This window comes from Lepidochelys kempii, chromosome 1, assembly GCF_965140285.1.
Source record: "Lepidochelys kempii isolate rLepKem1 chromosome 1, rLepKem1.hap1, whole genome shotgun sequence".
Taxonomy (NCBI): domain Eukaryota; kingdom Metazoa; phylum Chordata; order Testudines; family Cheloniidae; genus Lepidochelys; species Lepidochelys kempii.
In genome coordinates this window covers 202,629,448-202,648,221 of record NC_136380.1, presented here as the reverse complement: position 1 = coordinate 202,648,221, position 18,774 = coordinate 202,629,448, and the positions used below count along the sequence as shown (strand labels likewise).

General features: G+C 45.2%; 1 protein-coding gene across 4 annotated transcripts in view; it reads left to right on the top strand.

Annotated features, from left to right (window-relative positions):
- Positions 1-18,774, top strand: part of LSAMP (limbic system associated membrane protein) — a 1,352,562-nt gene that overhangs the window by 1,318,674 nt on the left and 15,114 nt on the right. For 3 of the 4 annotated variants that reach the window (XM_073308901.2, XM_078848314.1, XM_073308893.2), the window contains 3 exons: positions 1,397-1,517; positions 2,825-2,973; positions 9,017-9,052. In XM_073308901.2, the coding sequence (XP_073165002.1) occupies positions 1,397-1,517; positions 2,825-2,973; positions 9,017-9,052 (306 nt within the window). The remainder of the gene's footprint in view (positions 1-1,396; positions 1,518-2,824; positions 2,974-9,016; positions 9,053-18,774) is intronic. The other variant, XM_073308909.2, reaches the window with a different exon arrangement.

Below are 18,774 nucleotides of genomic sequence, written 5' to 3'. Positions count from 1 at the left end.
AGGGAGCCAGGATTAGCATCCTTGTCCCTCAACTCCAAAAGCACTGCCCTCTTTCATGGAAGCTAAAAGAGGGCTGGTACTAGCAGTAGATACTGCAGCCTCTTTGTGGACCCAGCCACCAGAGGACAGCATTGCTCACTCCTGGATACCCAGGAAGCCAGTACATTACAGAACTCACTGTAATGGTGCCCTATTATACCTCTCTTGTGGCTGTTTTCTAAATTCACTGCTCGTCTTTTCTTTTTGCCCATTGTCCCCAGGATGTGCCAATAATGGTATAGGAGAGTTTTGGTGCTGGCTGTTAGCCGCTGAGCCATTACGTTATTTTTTGTGCAACACCTAAGTGCTTTTACAGGTGGACACTTGTTCAATGAAGTACAGTAATCCTTTATGTTGCCCTTCACTAACCCCTTCCATCTGCGGATCTCAAAGCACTTCACAAATATTAATGAATTATGCCTCACATAATGATACCCCCTCTGAGGTGGGTCATTATAATTATCTCCATTTTACAGATATTGAAACTGAGGCATAGGGAAGGAAATAGCTGGGAGCAGACCCCAGAACAGAATCCAGTCATGTGATTCTCCTCCCAATGCATTTAACAAATACAGGGCAATTGCTTGTGAAGTATAATATAAGAATAATATAGGGACCTATTCAGGACACACTTAGGTCCCCGCATCTTTTCTCATGAGTATGTCTTAGTGAGGGGCCTGCTCTTTGTTCAATGATCAGGACTGGTTGGCTCGTTATTCCTTAGTTGGAAACATGGCAAATCAAGATTAGAGCCAAAGGAATGGGCTGTCAACCTGCCTGGAATGTTTTTCTTAAAGAGCCATAGAGCATGGCTAATATGAAGAATGCTGAAAGGGAGGGATTTGGCTCTTCGGCAGAGAACAGGAGTATGGAACATTTAGAGCCTCAGCTAGCCTAGCAGTACAGCTTTCAGGGCCATAGAAAAATATTTGTTCATTTCATGACTCATCTCAAGCGCTGGGTCCAATGGAGTGGAAATGGTTTGTCTCACTGCACATGGCAGAGAGATATACTGCTGGAGCAGAAAAATCCAAGCAGGATATTTTTAAAAAATCTCCCTTGTAGGGTCCTTTTTCCCACCAGTTAAATTATTTAAGTGAACCCCACAGCCCTTCATAGCAAGTTCCCATTTGCAAATACTTATTAATATGTATTGCATTACCAGACATATTATAATATCCTTAAATCCCTGAATGAAAATGTCAGCAAAAAGATTGTGCATCTGTTTTGACGTAACTGGTATCAGCGGGTCTCCACCCACCAAAAGGCCTCTGTTTGCCCAGCCAACCCCAAAATAAATTCATTGCTTCTCTGCCCCTGAAAGATTGGGAAACAAACATGTGTTTCTTTTCTGCAGACCCTCCCACTATCACCGAATCTAAGAGCAATGAAGCTGCCACGGGACGGCAAGCCTTACTCAAGTGTGAGGCATCAGCAGTGCCCACGCCTGATTTTGAGTGGTACAGAGATGACACCAGGTAAACATATTGTCTATCTTCTTCCTTATTCTACCACCTTCAAATGCTTAGTAGATTCCCCACTAAGCCCCTTAATGCCACACAAAAAATCCTCCACAAGCTATATAAGCTTAAAATCATCTCTTATCTCATTCCTTCAGACAAGGTAAGCAGGGCAGGCCTGGTCAGGACGTGAGTAAAACCCTGCTTGTAAATGCTGAAATAAGTGCTGTGGGTGATTCAGTAGATGATGCTTTTGCCTTTGCATCAATGCCGCACCAGCATGCTGGTGTGGGATTAAGGCACCACTGGTGCCATCTTTCTGATCATCTACTGACCATCTATGTGCATTAAAGATCTCATGACCTTTGCTCAAGAGTAGATGGTATTAGTCCTGGTGCTGTGGCCAAATTCCAACAAAGGTCATTAGGCCTTGGTTCCCTGAACTCTGAGGGAAGAGGTTGTTTATATGTAACGTTCTCTGCACCAGTATGACCTCCTCCATAGCGCATGTGCAACGTGCCTCTGGTGGCATGTGACCAGGATTCATCACCGAATTTGGTCCATTGGTTGGATCCAGCTTTCCTGGCCCTGAGCCACGGCAGCTGTCTGTTGGCATGGGAAAGGGAAAATAAATAACAGCCAGGTGAATGACACGTAAATATTCCCTCTGCCTTGGGCTCACCCTTTACACCTGAGCACTTGTTAAAAAGGGAGTTTTACTATGCTGGGTTTCAACTCAACCACTTAGCAGATGCTGAAGTACAGCTTGCCTTGTCTACACTGGCATTTTAGAACATGTTCATTAGAACAGGCCAGCTAACGTTCTAAAAAAATCTTTTATCTCAGTCCAATAAACTCCTACTTGAAATTGGCTTTGATCATTGGTGGCGCCCCTCCCCTTTATCACAGGAAAGCAAATAATATATGCAGTGATTGCATCCAAGGATGTCAGCTCGGTATAGCATCTCTTCTTTTCACTCATCCTTTTTCCCCTCCTTTCCTTCTCCACTGCTGTCATTCTACCTTCACCATCGTTTTAATCGTCCTCTCTTTTCTTTCTGTCAATTTCCCCCTCTCCCTTCCTCCACTACTTTCATTCTTTCTTTCATGCTCTCACCGTCCACTCCTCCAACCCATTTCTTCTTTCCCCTCTCTCTTATCTTGCTGCCTTTCACCACCCGTATCTACCTACCTACCTACCTATCTATCTACAATTTGTCTTTCTCCTTTCTTTCTCCCCTGCTCTTGCCATCACTCCTTCCATCTGATGGGAACTGAGCTACTTGTTGTTAGTGCATTGCACATCTCTTCTCTTTGCTTCTCAGGATAAACAGTGCCAATGGCCTGGAGATCAAGAGCATGGGGAGCCAGTCCCTCCTGATGGTGGCCAATGTCACTGAAGAACACTATGGCAACTACACCTGTGTGGCTGCCAACAAGCTGGGAGTCACAAATGCCAGCCTATACCTTTACAGTAAGTATGGAAGTGGGGTGGGGGACTCGAGGCGGCTCTTACAAAGGTCAGCCTGTACCTTTACACTACAGTAAGTGTGCTTTAGAAGAGGGGTTCTAAATTCAGGTACTTGGAAAACATTAGCCTGCCAAACTCCAACAGCAATCCAAGCAGCCATTAGGTAATGGATACTTACATGTTTGTAGTCACAGCTGAACACAAGCACATGTGAGTAAAGGGTTATATTCAAGCCCCTTGGTCCTTTGAGTAACTTTCTTCGCTGCAGTCTGGTAAAACAAGAATATATATTTTAAGCAGGGAACAGAGTGACAGCCCCTTTAAGAGAGTGATGGAATATTGGGGCCTGAAAGTTCCATGGAGGCTGAAAAATGTCAAACATTGAAAGAGATGGAAAGAAGTAGCTAGTGAGCCTGGGAAGGGGAGAGCCAGAGAAAAGAGAAATGGGTCTGAAAATAGAAGGAAGTGATGCAAGATAGCTAAGAGTGACTATATGAGAAACAGAAACCAGGATTATTTAAAGAGACGTGCTACATTTTGTAAGAACCATGGGTGGGGAAATGAAGGCCCCCCACTGATAGTGGGGTGATTAGAATATAGGGAAATATAGAGCCAGTTAAAGTAAATATGTAATCAAACGTCCAGGTTTTGATCCTGTTGTCTTTGAAGTCAATGAAGGTATTGCCATAGACCTCAACAGTCACAAGCTTGGGTCCCAGAACTGAAGAGAGGCTCAGACCCAAACCCCCAAACCCCACAAGCCCCTGAGGGCTTATAGAATCCAAACTTTACAGCTGGTCCCCACCTGGTCTATAATAGATCAAGCCTGGATCTGAATTCAACTCTGGATCCCATCCAAACTTTGGAGTATTTGAAATCTAGTTCTTGATACAAATACTGCACCTTGAGCCCATCTTCACACAGATATTGTTATCACAACAAATAGGATGTAACAGAATGATCCAGTGAGAGCCACAGACTTGGAAATAAATGAGCCCATCCTTTCTCTGAAAATACAGGATTGTATTAGAGTATATAGAGCTGTGACCTCTCTAGGCAGGTTGGGAGGTAAAGTCTATAAGGGAGCCTCACTTTGAGTGATAGGTTTGTTTATGCTTTCTGGAGCCAGACTTATCAAAAGATAAGGGAAATAGTTTTTTTAAATGAAAAAAAAATCGATGTAGCAGGGATGGGAGAACCCGCTGGCATGTTTGCACTCACCAGACCTCTGGATTTTTTATCTTTTAATTTTAAGTTTTGCAAAATAAGGTGCATTCCATGGAACACTTCCTGTAAGCCACTGGTTCCAATAGTAATAAGAGATTAACATGTCTTTGACTAAATGGAAACTTGTGGCACACAAACAAGGTAAGTTTCTACTCTGAAAGTCTTTTTTGCCCTACTCTTGGGGGACCATCAGGAAATTCAAATAAAAGTCTCAGGGCTGTAGCCTGGAACATGAACCTCAAATGCTACAAGTTTTGTTCTCAGTACTATTACTACTAAAAATGCCAAAAGTAGAACCCATGATTTGCGGCTACATTCTAAATTTGACAAAATAAATTTTCCCCTCTCTCATGGCTGCACTTCTGCAGATGAACTGTAATGCTTAATTGAAACAAAATCTAAGATCAGAACTCATATAGAAAAATAGAAACACTTTGCATGCTTATCACATCTTGCTTCTGAGGATCTCAAAGCATTAACAGACAGTGAATATTTTAACCTCACAAGCTGCTGGGAGATAGATGAGCAGTATTTAGCATCTGAGGGAAAACTGAGGGACAAAGAGCTTATCAAAGGTCACATAGTCACAGGCAGAGCTGGGAATAGATCCCAGAAGTCCAGGTTCTCAGAGCCCAAGCAGATAGCTACATTCCCTGAATAAGCTTGTTTGTGAATTCATCTACCATATCAGGGAAACCATTAAAGATAACCTGCAGAGAGGATATACATTGAGCTTGCGCCATCTTTTGCTTTTTTTTTATGATTTATAAAGAGGGCCTGCATTGTTTAAAACTTCTTGAGGTTTGCTTACTGTTTTATTTTGCTGGTTTTTTTACATTAGAAATTCAGGTCCTGTGTAGGCTAGGACTGGAGAAATTGTGAAATGAAGACAATACGAGAGCCGAGAGTGAAAGTTGAGTAACTGAGAGAGGAAGAGATTTTTGTTAGACTCCTTGTAGCTGTTTGTTGTTGTTTGTGTGTTTGTTTAGTAAACACCTATATAACTTCAGTGACTAATAGAAGGAGTCTTGGTGAAAATTATTTGTTAACACTTTTACAAACCTCTCCCCTGCTTTCAGTTAATGTGGGAGTGATGAGAATCAAAGCAAGAGGAGACCAGAATTGCCATTCTTGATATTTCTAAAGTTAAGAGGGCTGGGAAAGTAAAAAGTAATAATAATTAATAATTAAGCACGCATCATAAGGAAGCAAAGAACACAAGCCCACTTTTTTAAAAAAATCATTTACAGAGCAACTGGAATAGCAGCCACTGAACACTCTCAGCCCCATGCCCAAGCATGAACAAGTGTAAGGTTTTCAAGGTACAGCTTTTGAGTGATTTTCTTCTCTGGAATCAGATTGATTGAAATAGCAGAAAAAGATTTTATATATTTTTAACAGAGAAAAAACTCACTCTAGAACAACGTCCCTTTTGAGAGGCAGATAGAATGTTGGTGCCTGAAGGTTCCGTAGTGGTTGAAAAATGACAGCTGGTGAGACAAAAATAGCGCAGTAGGGTAGTGGTAAGATACATGTAACTTTGCCTATGGCTGAGTGGGTAAAAGGGACGCACAAAATTATTTGACAATACAGCCTCGTGAGAGGGATGTTCGAGGAAATACCGGGTACCATAAAAAAGTCAGAGAAAGCTGAGTTCCTTAGACGTAGATACTGTAATGAGAGACGCTACGTTAAAAAAAGGAGAAAGATTAATAGACAGAGAGTGACGTGGTGCAAGGGACCTGGAAGCATCATTGTCTGCTATAGACAGAGAGATTTATGCACCTTACTCCTGGAGTCTTACAGAGACAGAAGGATTTATCCCAAGAAATGAAACAGAGCCAAGGGGGAGCAAAAGGAGACTGTTTACAGCAAAGAGTGTGATGAACTCCAAGAAAAGAACAAAACACATCCTGTTCCCTGTGTGTCTGGGATAGAAAGGATTTTTGTGAAAATGATCAGAGAAGTACAAGTGGTATCATCACAGAATATGGTGATGGAGAATCAGTGTCAAAAGTGTTAGGAACATTTTTCCTATATACAGTGTGAAGGAAAGATTTTGTTTTCCTTTCATTCTCCTGAATTAACAGAGTGCTTTTGGGAAGTGTCTGAGCAAGACCATAATTATAGCTGAGTCCATGCTACACACACGCACAGGCATACATACACAAGATATGTAGCCACATCTGAACACATATAAAGGTGTGTAGACACACATAAACATACAAGTATACCCACCCAATGTAAACAAGCACACTCACACACACAGGTTTGCACACACACATATGCACGCACAATATTCTTTCAAAGACATTCCAAGGCATTATGGAAACAAAATGGAAGTTGTCCCCTCAGACCCTGGACTAGACCCTCAACTGGTGCAAATCATAATCTGCACCTTCTTGGGGTCTAGCCCACTGATGGGGATAAAGCAGGAATCCACAGGCACCGGCAGCACCTTGCGCTCCTGCTGGTTGTATGGTCTGATTTACAGTGGGACAGTCACCCCAGTGGTCCTGTCCCCTCTCCAGTTTGCACCCTTGAATGAGTAGCTCTGGAGAAGGAGGGGCAGCTGGCAAGTCCTGTTTCAATTAGAAGCAGCAGAAGGCAGGTCCCCACCACAGAATCCCCAAGAGATTTCAGGTATAGGTTATCATGTTAATCAGACAAACAGATTTCCAACAATGAGCACGTTTCTTAGAAGAATCAGAGCATGTTTCCAAACTGTCATTATCTATCAGTGCCCCAGTGAGAGTGCAGGTTTTATGCATGAACATACACAGGTTCACACACACACAGTCACACACATTCACACACACATACACACAGACGTGCATATCTTACCTCACCTGCTAGCCCACACCTTATTTCATGCACACATTAGTTTTGGATAATCAGTTGCGCTCTTCTAGCAGATGGAGTTTGGGACGTGTCCTTGTGACTGAATAGTGCAGTTCATACCATGCACTTCACCCAACAACCTCCCAGAAAACGCTGCATTGTCTCTGGAGCTGCAATAACAGGGAGAATAATGAGCTGAGGTAGAATTCTTATGGTGGTGATGGGGTGGGGTGGGGCTGAGAAGCAGCTATTACACCTTTGGTGGAGTAGAAAGGCTGTTGCTCAGCAGGCAAGGGGAATGGAGGTCTAGTCATTTAATAGAAAATAGTGTGAGAATGAGGCTATTGCATTCTAACTGCTTGCAATATGCAGCCTCTCGCCATCTACAGGACAGGAAGGAAACAGGTCTGAGTTATGATTTAACTAACTAAATAATACGGAAATCATGTCAGCACAATAGCCTGTTTTCACAGAACAAGAATCCCCTGTTGCTACATAACAGAGACCCAGCCTACCTGTGTATTTTCCAAACAAGAGACAATCTCCCCAATTCCTGCTGTGGATTCAGACACTTCTGCTGGGCCTGTTAATGCAGGAGATCTGTCATTTTCACCAGGACGTAATTGACCTGCTACATCCTGATTGGCTTGGAGAACCTTCAGCTATTCAGAGTCCAGTTTATATGAGCACGGGTGTGTTAGAAAGAGCACGTGTCTCTCAATAGCTGAAGTTCAGCTTAGAAGTGAATAATGGTTGACTACCTATATAACCTGCCAAATACAATTCCATCAGCGATGATCTTAGTGCAGCTCCCACAGGTTCAGTCAAACAGAGACAGTGTCTATTAGTTCATTGAGCAGAGTCGCTGCTTCTCTGCTCTATCAGGATCTACGGTATATTCACACATTCATATGCCTGCAGCCACAAGCCTGGCATCAGGAGAGACTGGGAACTCCTCTAGCTGGTTCAGTCCCCATATTCACCATTTGGGTGACACATACCATCGAGCAATCTGAATTGGCTGGGACAAATTCCACTTCGTATAATGGAAGGAGAATGGTCTACTGGTCAGAACATGTGTCCGGCATGGGTCCAGGTCTGTTCCTGGCTATGCCTGTGTGACCATAGATAAACCAGTGACCCTCTCAATGCATCTGGGCACAATCTGTAAAGTGGGGATAATCTGCCACCTCAGAATGGGTATGTGAGTCTTAATTCTTTAACGTCTGTCTTAAGTGCTTTGAGATCCTGGAAGGGAAAGTGCTATCGAAATGCAAAGTATGGTGCCAGCAGCAGCAGCAGTATCATGATGTAACAATGTACCAAAGATGAATCTTCAAAATCTATAACCAAATCCCCCAGCCCAGTAGGCTGTATAAACGAGGAGATGTTGATGGGACTGTGAAAACTTTTCCCCAAATATTGCGCCATGGGGAGATGAGGGCACTTAAGAAATGTGTCACCAATTAGGTTGCAGCATGGTGAATGATCATGCGCTCAGATCCCTGTGGGTGTGTCCATTAAGATAGGTTCTGTGGAGGCAATAAATCCATGTAGATGACCTGGCAAGCCTACCTGCATAATTCACTTCTCTGCCAAAGGCTAGGTCCAAGCAGGAGATGCCACAAAGGTGGCCCATGGTCTGATGACTCAGTGGCATTTGGAAACAGGAAGAGGCCATGTGACCCTTCCACTACAAATAGAGTCATGGCAGCTCTTTTATTCCTCCTGCTGTATAGACCTTGATTGTTCAGTTCTGTGTGCCATTGAGTTGGTTTCTCCTCAACTCCCAATCTGAATCCATGGAAACATGTACTGTGATGTGTTGGTAGCATAATACTCTGTATGTGAAACCTTCTTAGTCAGTCCAATTGCAGGATGGGGGAGCTGTCAGGTTTGTAACTGCTGCTTGCTGGGTGTGGAAAGTGGCATCTCCTTTTCTCCTGCATGTTGCTTATTGTTGTTTTTCCCCCCTTAGAGCGAGTTTTACCCACACTCCCCAACCCTTTTCCAGGTCAGTATATGCTTTATGTCAAAGTACCTCTCTAGCCGGGTCATTCTCCATCATCTCAACAAATACTAAAAGCCAAGGGTGGGCAGAGCAGAATGACAGGAAAATAAGGATGTCCCCTTTTGCTTTGCATCCCAGTTGCCCCCTTCCCCCTCTCTCCCCCCAAAAAAATGTTGCCAAAATCTCAGATTGAATCCAAACCTGAGGTTCAAGTGACTTTGCTTAACTTCTTTTCTTCCCACTTTTTGTAGAGACTAGCCTGAGCTGTTGTGTTTGGATCCAGATCCAAATGTTCCCAGTGTTCAGTTTGTCCTCAGGCCCATTTCTAATTATTGTATATTTTCCAACCAGAAGCATATGTGCCACAGTAACTCAAAAAGAGGCTCATTTCTTGGTCCTCCCAGTCTGACCAGAAGCAGAAGGATTCTGAAATCCTGTAAGAGGGGAAAAAACATAAAACTACTACTCTCAGATTTCCATCTCAGGGTATGGAATGTCCAGAAAAGCATCCAAACTTTTGAGTGCTGATCCTAATGAACCACCTCACTTTTTGTGATTCATCACTCCCAGTGAAAATGTCTTTGCTGTTCACATGGCAGGACAGTTGGGGCACTAACTGTGAAAAGAAGCATAGTGTAGACATTAAAGCAGACATGAGGCACCTCTGATTTGACCCAGTTCACAAGGAATGAGTGTGAACACAAGGCAGGGAATCAGGAGACCCGGATATTATTCCCAGATCTGCCACACACTCGTTTTGGTCAAATCAGTATGGCCATGTCTCCATTATTAGATGTTCCAATTGAGAGGGGCCTGATTTTCAGAGGATGGGTGCTCAGTCCTTTCTGAAATCAGGCCCTTACAAGGTGTTTCAAGTTGGGCACCCAAAAATGAAGGCACCCAAAATCACTAGTCACTTTGAAAACTCTGGCCTCCAGTGCTTAATTTGTGCCAGGACTTGGCAGGGCTGAGCCCTGGCACCTCTAGGCTTGGCAGTTCATAGCCCCAGCACCTCTGGGCCTGCTGCATCAGTTATGAATGTAAAAAAATTGCTTGAGCCCTGGCACCTCTTTCATTACAAATTAAGCACTGCCTATGCCCCACCATACCTCAGTTTCCCCAGCTCCATGATGGAGATATTGATACTTACTTAATTCTCAGGGCTGGCGTGAGGACTAACTAGTTAATGTTGCTGGAGCACTTTGAGGTCAAATGCAAAGGATTATTAGGAGTCCATTTTCTTTTGGAAAGCAATTCAGTGTGCCAAGCGGAACACCAGCATTTCCTTAGAGCAGTGTTTCCCAAACTTGGGACTCAGCTTGTTCAGGGAAAGCCCCTGGTGGCCCGGGCCAGTTTGTTTACCTGCCACATCCACAGGTTTGGCCGATCGAGGCTCCCACTGGCTGCGGTTCGCTGTGCCGGCCAATGGGGGCTATGGGAAGTGGTGGCCAGTACGTCCCTCGGCCCGCGCCGCTTCCCACAGCCCCCATTGGCCGGGCACAGCAAACACTGGGAAGCCTTAGAGGAAGTGAGCAATGGATGGTGGAAGTTTTACACCAGCTTCACTTAACCACCCCGCAATTTCAAATCAAGCTCTGCTGCAGACAACTTCTTCAGGGCCAGGATAGGGCTACACTTATTATGTTTAAAGGCAAATCTGCAAATACAATTAACGAAAAGTACCCGAAAAAAAGAAAAATTGAAATCAAGCCAACATTAAAATTAAATCCCAGGGAGTGATTCGCAAATAACATTCAAGAAGCTGGGAAAAGGAGTAAAGCAGGCCGTTGGGAATCTAGCATGGAAAAATAAATCCAATTAAATGCAATTATCAAACACACTGTAAATGAAACATGGGCTCAGATATGAAATTAAAGTCACAATGGCTGTTCAGGGTTTAAGTTTTTGGTTCTTTTAATTTTTTAAGATGTGGGGTTTTTACTAGCAAATATTTTTCTACAAATTGAGAAGACATTTTTGTCCTTTTTTTAATTCCACAGGCAGACAAAGGTTTTGCTATTTTTTTCTCCCAACTGCATTGTCTCCTGTTGTGCATTAGTGGCCCATTAAGGCAAATGCTAAAAATTCCAGCTGAGCTAAGCCCAGATTTCTATGCCAAACGCCCCTTCTAAGTCCTAGCCACAGTGCCTGCGCCATCCAGCACAGTTTTAATCAACCTATGAAAATTCTTCCCCGCTGCCTTTGATATTTTCTTGCTGCTTCTTGTTTTAGTAATAATGTCTCGGTGGACGTCACACTGTGACATCACAGTTCCAGTGAGTCTTTAGGAATTTGTTGTATTCTGCGATATCTTCAGTGAACCAGGAAGTGCTGAGAGGATTTCACAGAAGGAAAATATAATTTTAATACTCTGCACCTCATTTCTTTTGCTGAAAGCTCCCAGCTGCTTCTTTAATGTGGGCATCCAGCACAGGCATTGGTGCTTATCTCAATCTTCACTTGTCCTTTGCAGTTCACCTTTAAAGAAACACCAGGCAAAAAAGTTTCCTTGCATGACGCGGACTCCATCACTATATGGGTTTTTGGGTTCCATTCTCTTTGCCATCAGCCTCCTCTGTGACCTAAGGCACGTCACGTCCCCTCTTTGTACCCCAGTTTCCCTATCTATAAAATATAGATGACACTTTCCTACCTCCTGGGGTTTCTGACGATTAATTAATTAGTGAATTAATTAGTGAGGTGCATTGAGATGGAAAGGGCTGTGTACATTCTAAGTATTGTTATTATCTGCTAGCTGCCGTTTAAAAGAGGTCAGAGATTTCAAAGGGAGCTATTTAACAATACACGGGACTTGAATTTGATGGGGAAGACTTTCCTAGAGCATTAGTGAAACCCAACTCGTCCTTATTTCAGCTGTTGAAAATGGGGCCTGTGACCACCACTACAGTACCAAATTCCCTGGTAAAATTTCTAGCCATCCTGATTGTTGAGGCAAGACATTCAAAGTGCCTGAAATCTCATCTGGGCTAATGTCACATCATCGTGTTGTAACATTGCTCTATTTATGCTCTGATGTCACAGCGTCTGGCTGTTGCATCACTGCATCATCAGTAGGCCAGATTTTCAAAAGAGCTCAGAGTTCTTTTGTGGCAGAAAGTTTTCAAGAAGGCCCCTCTCCTTCCAAGGATAAGGCTAGTGGGATGGGATCTTTGTTAAGCCTTAAGGGTGTTTTTTTCTGTGCTGCCTGCCATAGTCACAGGTCTGGCTGCACCTTTTCTGATCTCTCTAACTGCACCTCCCCCGCCCCTGCCCAGGGCCTTGTGCATTCACCTCTTTCGGGGGGGATTCCCATGAGTCTGTAGTACCCTGTGTACCTGCCGTGATTACTTAGCAGGCCCCAGTGTGATTCATACAGGTGACCAGACAGCTTTGTCAAACCAATCTTAACAGTCTTACTCCTAAACCCCGCCACCCTATAGTAGTGGACCAGGTACGTTTTGCTTCTTCAGGCCCTCCAGCGGCATCTGTCTCAGCTTCAGTCAGTTCTCCGTGAGCAGCTCTTGGACAGCTACCTCGCCCTGGACTTTTAAACTCTTTAGCGTTCCTTTGGTCTTTTGGCAGCCCGCTGTGGCAAAAGCAGTCTTGTAACTTTGACTGGAGCCTATAAGTTGCATTTTCCCAGATAACAGATCAAGCATTGTCCCTTCTGAGCCCTCCTTGTTTACTGAGAGGTTCCTTATCTTGGAGTCATGTGTTACCTTCCTGCTACTTTCCTAACAGTCCTGCTATTAAACTGAACCAACACATGAAAATAGTAAACATTCCCATAACCCAACAGAGCCATAATGTTTTAAAAACTATCCCATCAACTAGGTCACCTAGATTACAGATCAGCCCCACCTCCTTCACAGTGCCTGTCCTGGGATCTCTGCCAGAGCTTGCCAAGTGTCAGGGCAGTGAGTGGCGCTATCCTGGGCTGTGTATTTTAACACCAGAAGGAATCAAGTGCAGAAGCCACTCAGTAGGGCCACATCAAACAAAATCCAGTTCCATTGCTCATCAACAGGATAAAGATAGTGGTGAGGTGACTGGTCGGGGGCAGGCCTATCTTTCCACCAAACAGACGCAGATTGGAGAATGACCCTGGATGGACTGTAGATTGTAGCTAGTCTCCTTTTAGCTGTAGTCCTTGTAGCTTGTATTGTTACTAATGCCTTGATTGGGGTGGGAGGAAGGGAGGGAGAAGAGAGCTGTTCATTTGTGTCTAATGATCAGAGGTTGGAGCTTCCTAAGAGATCCAAAGAGCAGCTTTCCCTTTAACGGCCTCCCATGCTTCTCCCTCCTACCCAGGGACTGGCTCCCCTCTGGGAAGCACAGAGACCTCTCCTGTTAATGCGATCACTTGTTCTCTCCCAGCACACTCCCTCCAACACATGGACCTTAGCACCAAAGCAATTCCAGTGAGTGAACACTTTTCTCATGGAGAGTGACTCTGCATTTGGCAAAAACTGGGTGGTCTGGTTGGTTTTAAACAGGATGTCTCTACAGGAAAAAAATCATGGGGAAATAGGACCTTTTGAGCAGCACAAACTCTGAGGAGCCAACGTGGTACAGGGCTGGCCTGCTGAGCAGTCAGAACTGCTTTCCCTTGATCAAGCCAGTCCCAATCAGAGCATAAAAAATCCTTTGGTAAGTCCTTGGTTGCTTGCAAGTGGGTCAGACACTGCCATACCTGCTGTTCATGCCCAAGAAGAAGAATTGCTTGGCAGGCACCACAGTGTTTCTAGGGCCAAATTCTGCTTACACCAGGTCTGAATTCGATCTTTATGCTCATTATTTGGTTCCCATCATGAAACCAGTCTAGACCATGATCAAGGTCCCTCCCCATCCCCAACCATTCTTTAGGATTTGAACTCACTTCCCCAGCAGGGCTCAAAGGAAGGACCAGTGAAATCCCAAATCGCATACGCTGCTTTTAAAACATGTTAATTCTTTAGCCTGGCTGAGAACTTGTAGCATAAACAGGCCCAAATGCTTGTTTTGATCCCTGTTCCTGACACCGAAGCAGCCAGGAAACAGAAATAATTAAAAGACGTGACAAGCATGAGGTGCAGCATTTTGATCCGTCTCTGGATCAGAACTTTCCCAAAGGTCACAGGGTGTTTGGGTCCACAATTCAGGCTAGGCTCATCACTATGTCATGGTATATTTGTGTATGACCAGGGTGCACCTCTGTCACATAATTGGATTGCTGGTTGGTTTCAGTTATCTGCAGCTCAGCAGAAGCTCACTTGTTTAAAACCTGCCACCCTAAGCAGAAAGTAGGGCTCAGGAAAGCAAAAGGCTTCCAGCTGACATTATTGAGCCAGATTTTCAAACAAGCTCTGTTCCAATTTGGTGAGTACAACACCAGTGTAAGGTGCAGCAACATGGTTGTGGCTTAAGTATGGCTTTGCAGTATGGATGCTCAAACTGGGCTAGGCTAGCTCAGGTGCTCAGACCCACGTGCCAGTCACTTGTGGTGAAGACATACCCTTTGGCACCAAAGGGCATGATCATGTGGGATGCTGAGCTCTTTTGAAAATCTGGCCAATGAAGCAGAAAGGAGCAGAGGTGCGTAAAGCACAAGCCAGGACTTTGGGACAGCTGGATTCTGTTCCTGGTCTACCATAGACAGACTCATCATTGCGAAAGTTGAAGCTAGACAAATTCAAACTGGGAATAAGATACAAGTTTTTAACAATGAGGGTAATTAACCACTGGAACAACTGACGAAAGGATGTAGGGCATTCTGCATCCCTGGCAATGTTTACTGAAGATTGGAAGTTGTTCTAAAAGATCTATTCTATTCTGAATAGGAATTAATTCGGGGAAGTCCTGTGGCCAGCATTATGCAGGAGGTCAGACTAGATGATCAGAATGGTCCCATCTGGCCTTAACACCTGTGAATCTATGATTCATGTGACCTTGGGCAAGTTGCATGTCTTGTCTCATCCTCACTTTCCCCGTGTGTAAAAGGAGGATAATAATGCTGACCTCAGAGGGAGTTGAGAGAATTAATTCAGGTCGAGAAACAGCACCTTGGATCGGGAGCTAGAGCAACTCCAAGTCTTAGTATTATTATTAATATAACAACTAACATTAGCTTGGGCTAACATTTGCCAAGACTGCCCAAAAACCCTCTGTTCCCTCCCCCTGCTCTCCCCCCCCCCCCCGCAAAAGAGAGAGAAATCGTTTTATTGCTTGCTCTGTTTCTGTACTTTTTGTTCATTAATTTTAATTTTGATTGATTTATTCCAAAATGAGCCCTGGATTGCATACATTTCCATAACCCTCTCCAGCTGCAGTGCTGCAGAGAGTCCAGTGAGCTGAGTGAGAGGGAGGAGGAGGTTGAGAGCTAGGACTGGAAAGCCGAGGGAAATGCTCTTCAATTCAACCTTTGCCCTCACTATAGAGTGGTAAACACACTTGACGCCCTTTTTAGCCACAGCTACAGCTTAACCTGGTTGTAGCACTGTTTGCTGCACACAGAGCATAGCTGCAAAACAGTGTTCCTGCCTTAATGCTCTAGTGGGGGTTCTGGGTCAGAATATTGGAAAAATCCCCATCTTCACTAAATGGATTAGAAACCACCCCACCCTAGGCTAATCAATCCGGGTAATAAATTGCCAGGTGTGATCGCTGTTAGCAGAGTTTGAGCTGTACTGTGGATGGGTTCAGTTTAGACCAGCACTCAGGCAGAACATACCCCTCCAGATCCAAACAATCCAGAACTTGGCAGAACTACAGATCCCGCTGTGAAACGCACCACTTGGCATGGCTTCAAACCACCTCCTGATGCCTCCATGTGACCATTCAGGGAATAACAATATTGTCTCTTAAACCATTACCGTAAGCTCTTTATTTGGGGGGGGGGGAGTTTTTGGGGTGAGGATATAAATCTTATATCAAGTTTATAACAAATACACATAAAGACCCTGCTCCCTCCCTCTCTCTCTCTCCCGCTCCTTTTTCAGTTGCCTTCCAAGTAGCGGAACCTGTTGTGAAAAGCTGCACTGAAATTAAAGTGGGGTGGGGAGAGAACAGACATTACGTCTCTTTTTAATCCTTGAATAGAGCTGCCCCCCCACGTCCTCACCCTCCTTCCCCATTTCCACTTTGAAAACCACTAAGGAATTTGCCTAGCAAATTGGCCTCCCGTCTGGTTATTGTCCCAAGCGAACAGCCTCTCCATTCACTAACCCAGGATGGTAAGTCAGTTTGGGAAGCGTCGGGTTTATCTTCTAGGCTCAGGCACTGCGCTGGGCCCATTCGCGAACTGGTTGCCATTCAGTGCTTGCTCTGTGGTTGATAAAGCACATTACACATGGCTGGGCTTGCGTGATTAATACAGCTGTCTCAGCGCTCTCTCAGAAAACAAAAACAACCAGGAAAAAAAACCCCTTTCTGCAAACAAATCAGACTCACGGAAAAGCAGAGTCCTCCTGGTGCACACACAGGAAGTGTTTTGCCCATTGAAGGACCTAACAAAAGAGGGAGGGTGTGTTTGGAAGGAGAATAAGGGGAAATGGGGCTTAGTGTGCCCTTCGCACGTCTGGGAATGGCTATGTCAGGGTGGCAGTGGGAGCAGGGAGCAGGGGGAGAATCAGTGCAAGTGGTTCCTGCATCGAAGAGGATGTGACATAGCCAGTGCAGCTTTGTTCAGTCCCAGCCAGGCATTGTCTGTGGTAGCTGTTGTGGGACTTGACACACACAAACACACACACACACACAAACCAACTTTCCCAGCACCTACAGTGGACACACCTACTTGCTCACATGGAGATACACACGTAGGCTTATTCAATGCACACACCACCTAGGGCTTGATCCTCAGGTGCTTAGGACCACCAAAAGGGCAACCAGAAGGGATTGTGTGCCATCTTTCCACGCTGCCCCAAACCTGACACCAGCTAAGAGCCAGTTCAGTGCCCCCTTCCCCCCACCCAACCCAGTGAAACTCAGAGTAGCCTCAGGGTTGGTCTAAGTTGTAATAGGTTATAACAGCTCTATAGGGGCTGTGCCCCATCACAACCTGCTCCAGCCAGGGGGGCTGGGCTAGGCTAGCAGAAAGCCACCATAGCTCGCTCAGATCCACTCAAGCATTCCCCCACACAAGGGCTGTTTCGGGCAGTTTTAAGATCACTTTGCACTGCTGGAATACCAATAAGGGGCTTTAGAGGAGACCAGCATTTGAATTTTAGAGTGCACACAGAGCCACTCTCACATCTGTATTTACACACACACATACCCAACAGCTATAGGACACACATATCTACTCACACAGGGAGACATACAAACTGACTTGCATGAGAGTTATAATTCACTCACACCCACGCCAACTCAAACATGAAAACACACAGGGTTGTGTTCACACAACTCACATGACATCTATAGTGTTAGCTATTCTCTCTCTCTCTCTCACACACACACACACACACCTGTGTCTAGGGCCTCATTCTCAGTTACTCCATTCCTGCCTCTGGGGTGGAGATGGAGGTGGAGTGGACAAAGGGAGTTTCAAGCCCCAGGCCAGATTCTGCTTCAGTAACATTCAGGGGCCATAAAGGGGCCACAGTGGCGAGGGGGAGGCTTCCCCAGGAGTAGGGTAGGTCTGACATACCCAGCGCTGTTCTGCCCCTCTTGCAGTCCATGGCATGGGGATATGCTGGGGGCAGGAAGTAAAGTGCTTCTGAACAGCCCAATGGCAGTCACAGTGAGGCTACCATAAGTTAGAGCAGCCCCCAAAGCCACTCTAATATATGTTGTGGGCCATTCTAGCCCCCAGCCAGACCCAGAATCCAGGAGATGCAGAGGTGGCTTAAGGCTACCTTTGCCCCCCTCCTTCTGGGCTGCACCTTCTGGGCTGTGGTTCCCTAGAGGCATAGCACAGAATCTAGCCCCAACCCCATCCTGGAACTGTCCTTACCGGGCCCTTGGTGTAAGTTAGAGCAGCCTCAGGGCTGAATCCCTGTGTCAGCGCTACGTCAGAGGGCATTCTCAGAAGGCCATTTCTGCCAACAAGAGCAAAGTAAAGGGGCCTTAGTGCAACTGAGAGTCAGGCCCCTGAAGTACACAGACAGCTGTGAACATAACGGAGACATCCCAGGATCTATACACACACACATACTTTACACACAACCCTGATCACACAACACCAAAAGCAGATGCACACCTACTCCCACAAGTGCAGGCACATAGTACACACACTTGTATCGACACTAACCAGCTCATGTGCCTTCTACAACATGCACATTGCTCTACACACATGCTCGCAGAGACGCTAACAAAGGCCTGGTCACAGAACAGCGGCTGTGGCATGTCAAGTAGTCAGACCACAGCCCAGGGAAGAGAAAGGAACAAAAGAAGCCTTCACCAAAGGGAAAAACAGAACAGTTTTCTGTCAGTCTAGCTCCCTGCCCCTTTCTGTCCCCTCCCTACTATCCTTCTATCCTGTTCTATTAACCTCTGTCCCGCTCTCCTTTTTTCCTTCTCTACATCTCTCTGTGCCAACCTCTTGTCCTCTTCTATCTCCCTTCAGACTTCTCTCATTCATGCTCCATTTTCTTTCTCTGTCCGCCCTCCCTCTCTGCCTCTGTGCACGCCTACACAAGACCTGGAGGTGTGAATCCGAGCTCAAGGAGACATACCCAGGCTGGTTCTGATCCAGCTAGCACACTAACAGGTCACCATGGCGGCACAAGTCGCAAGAGGAGATACCCCAA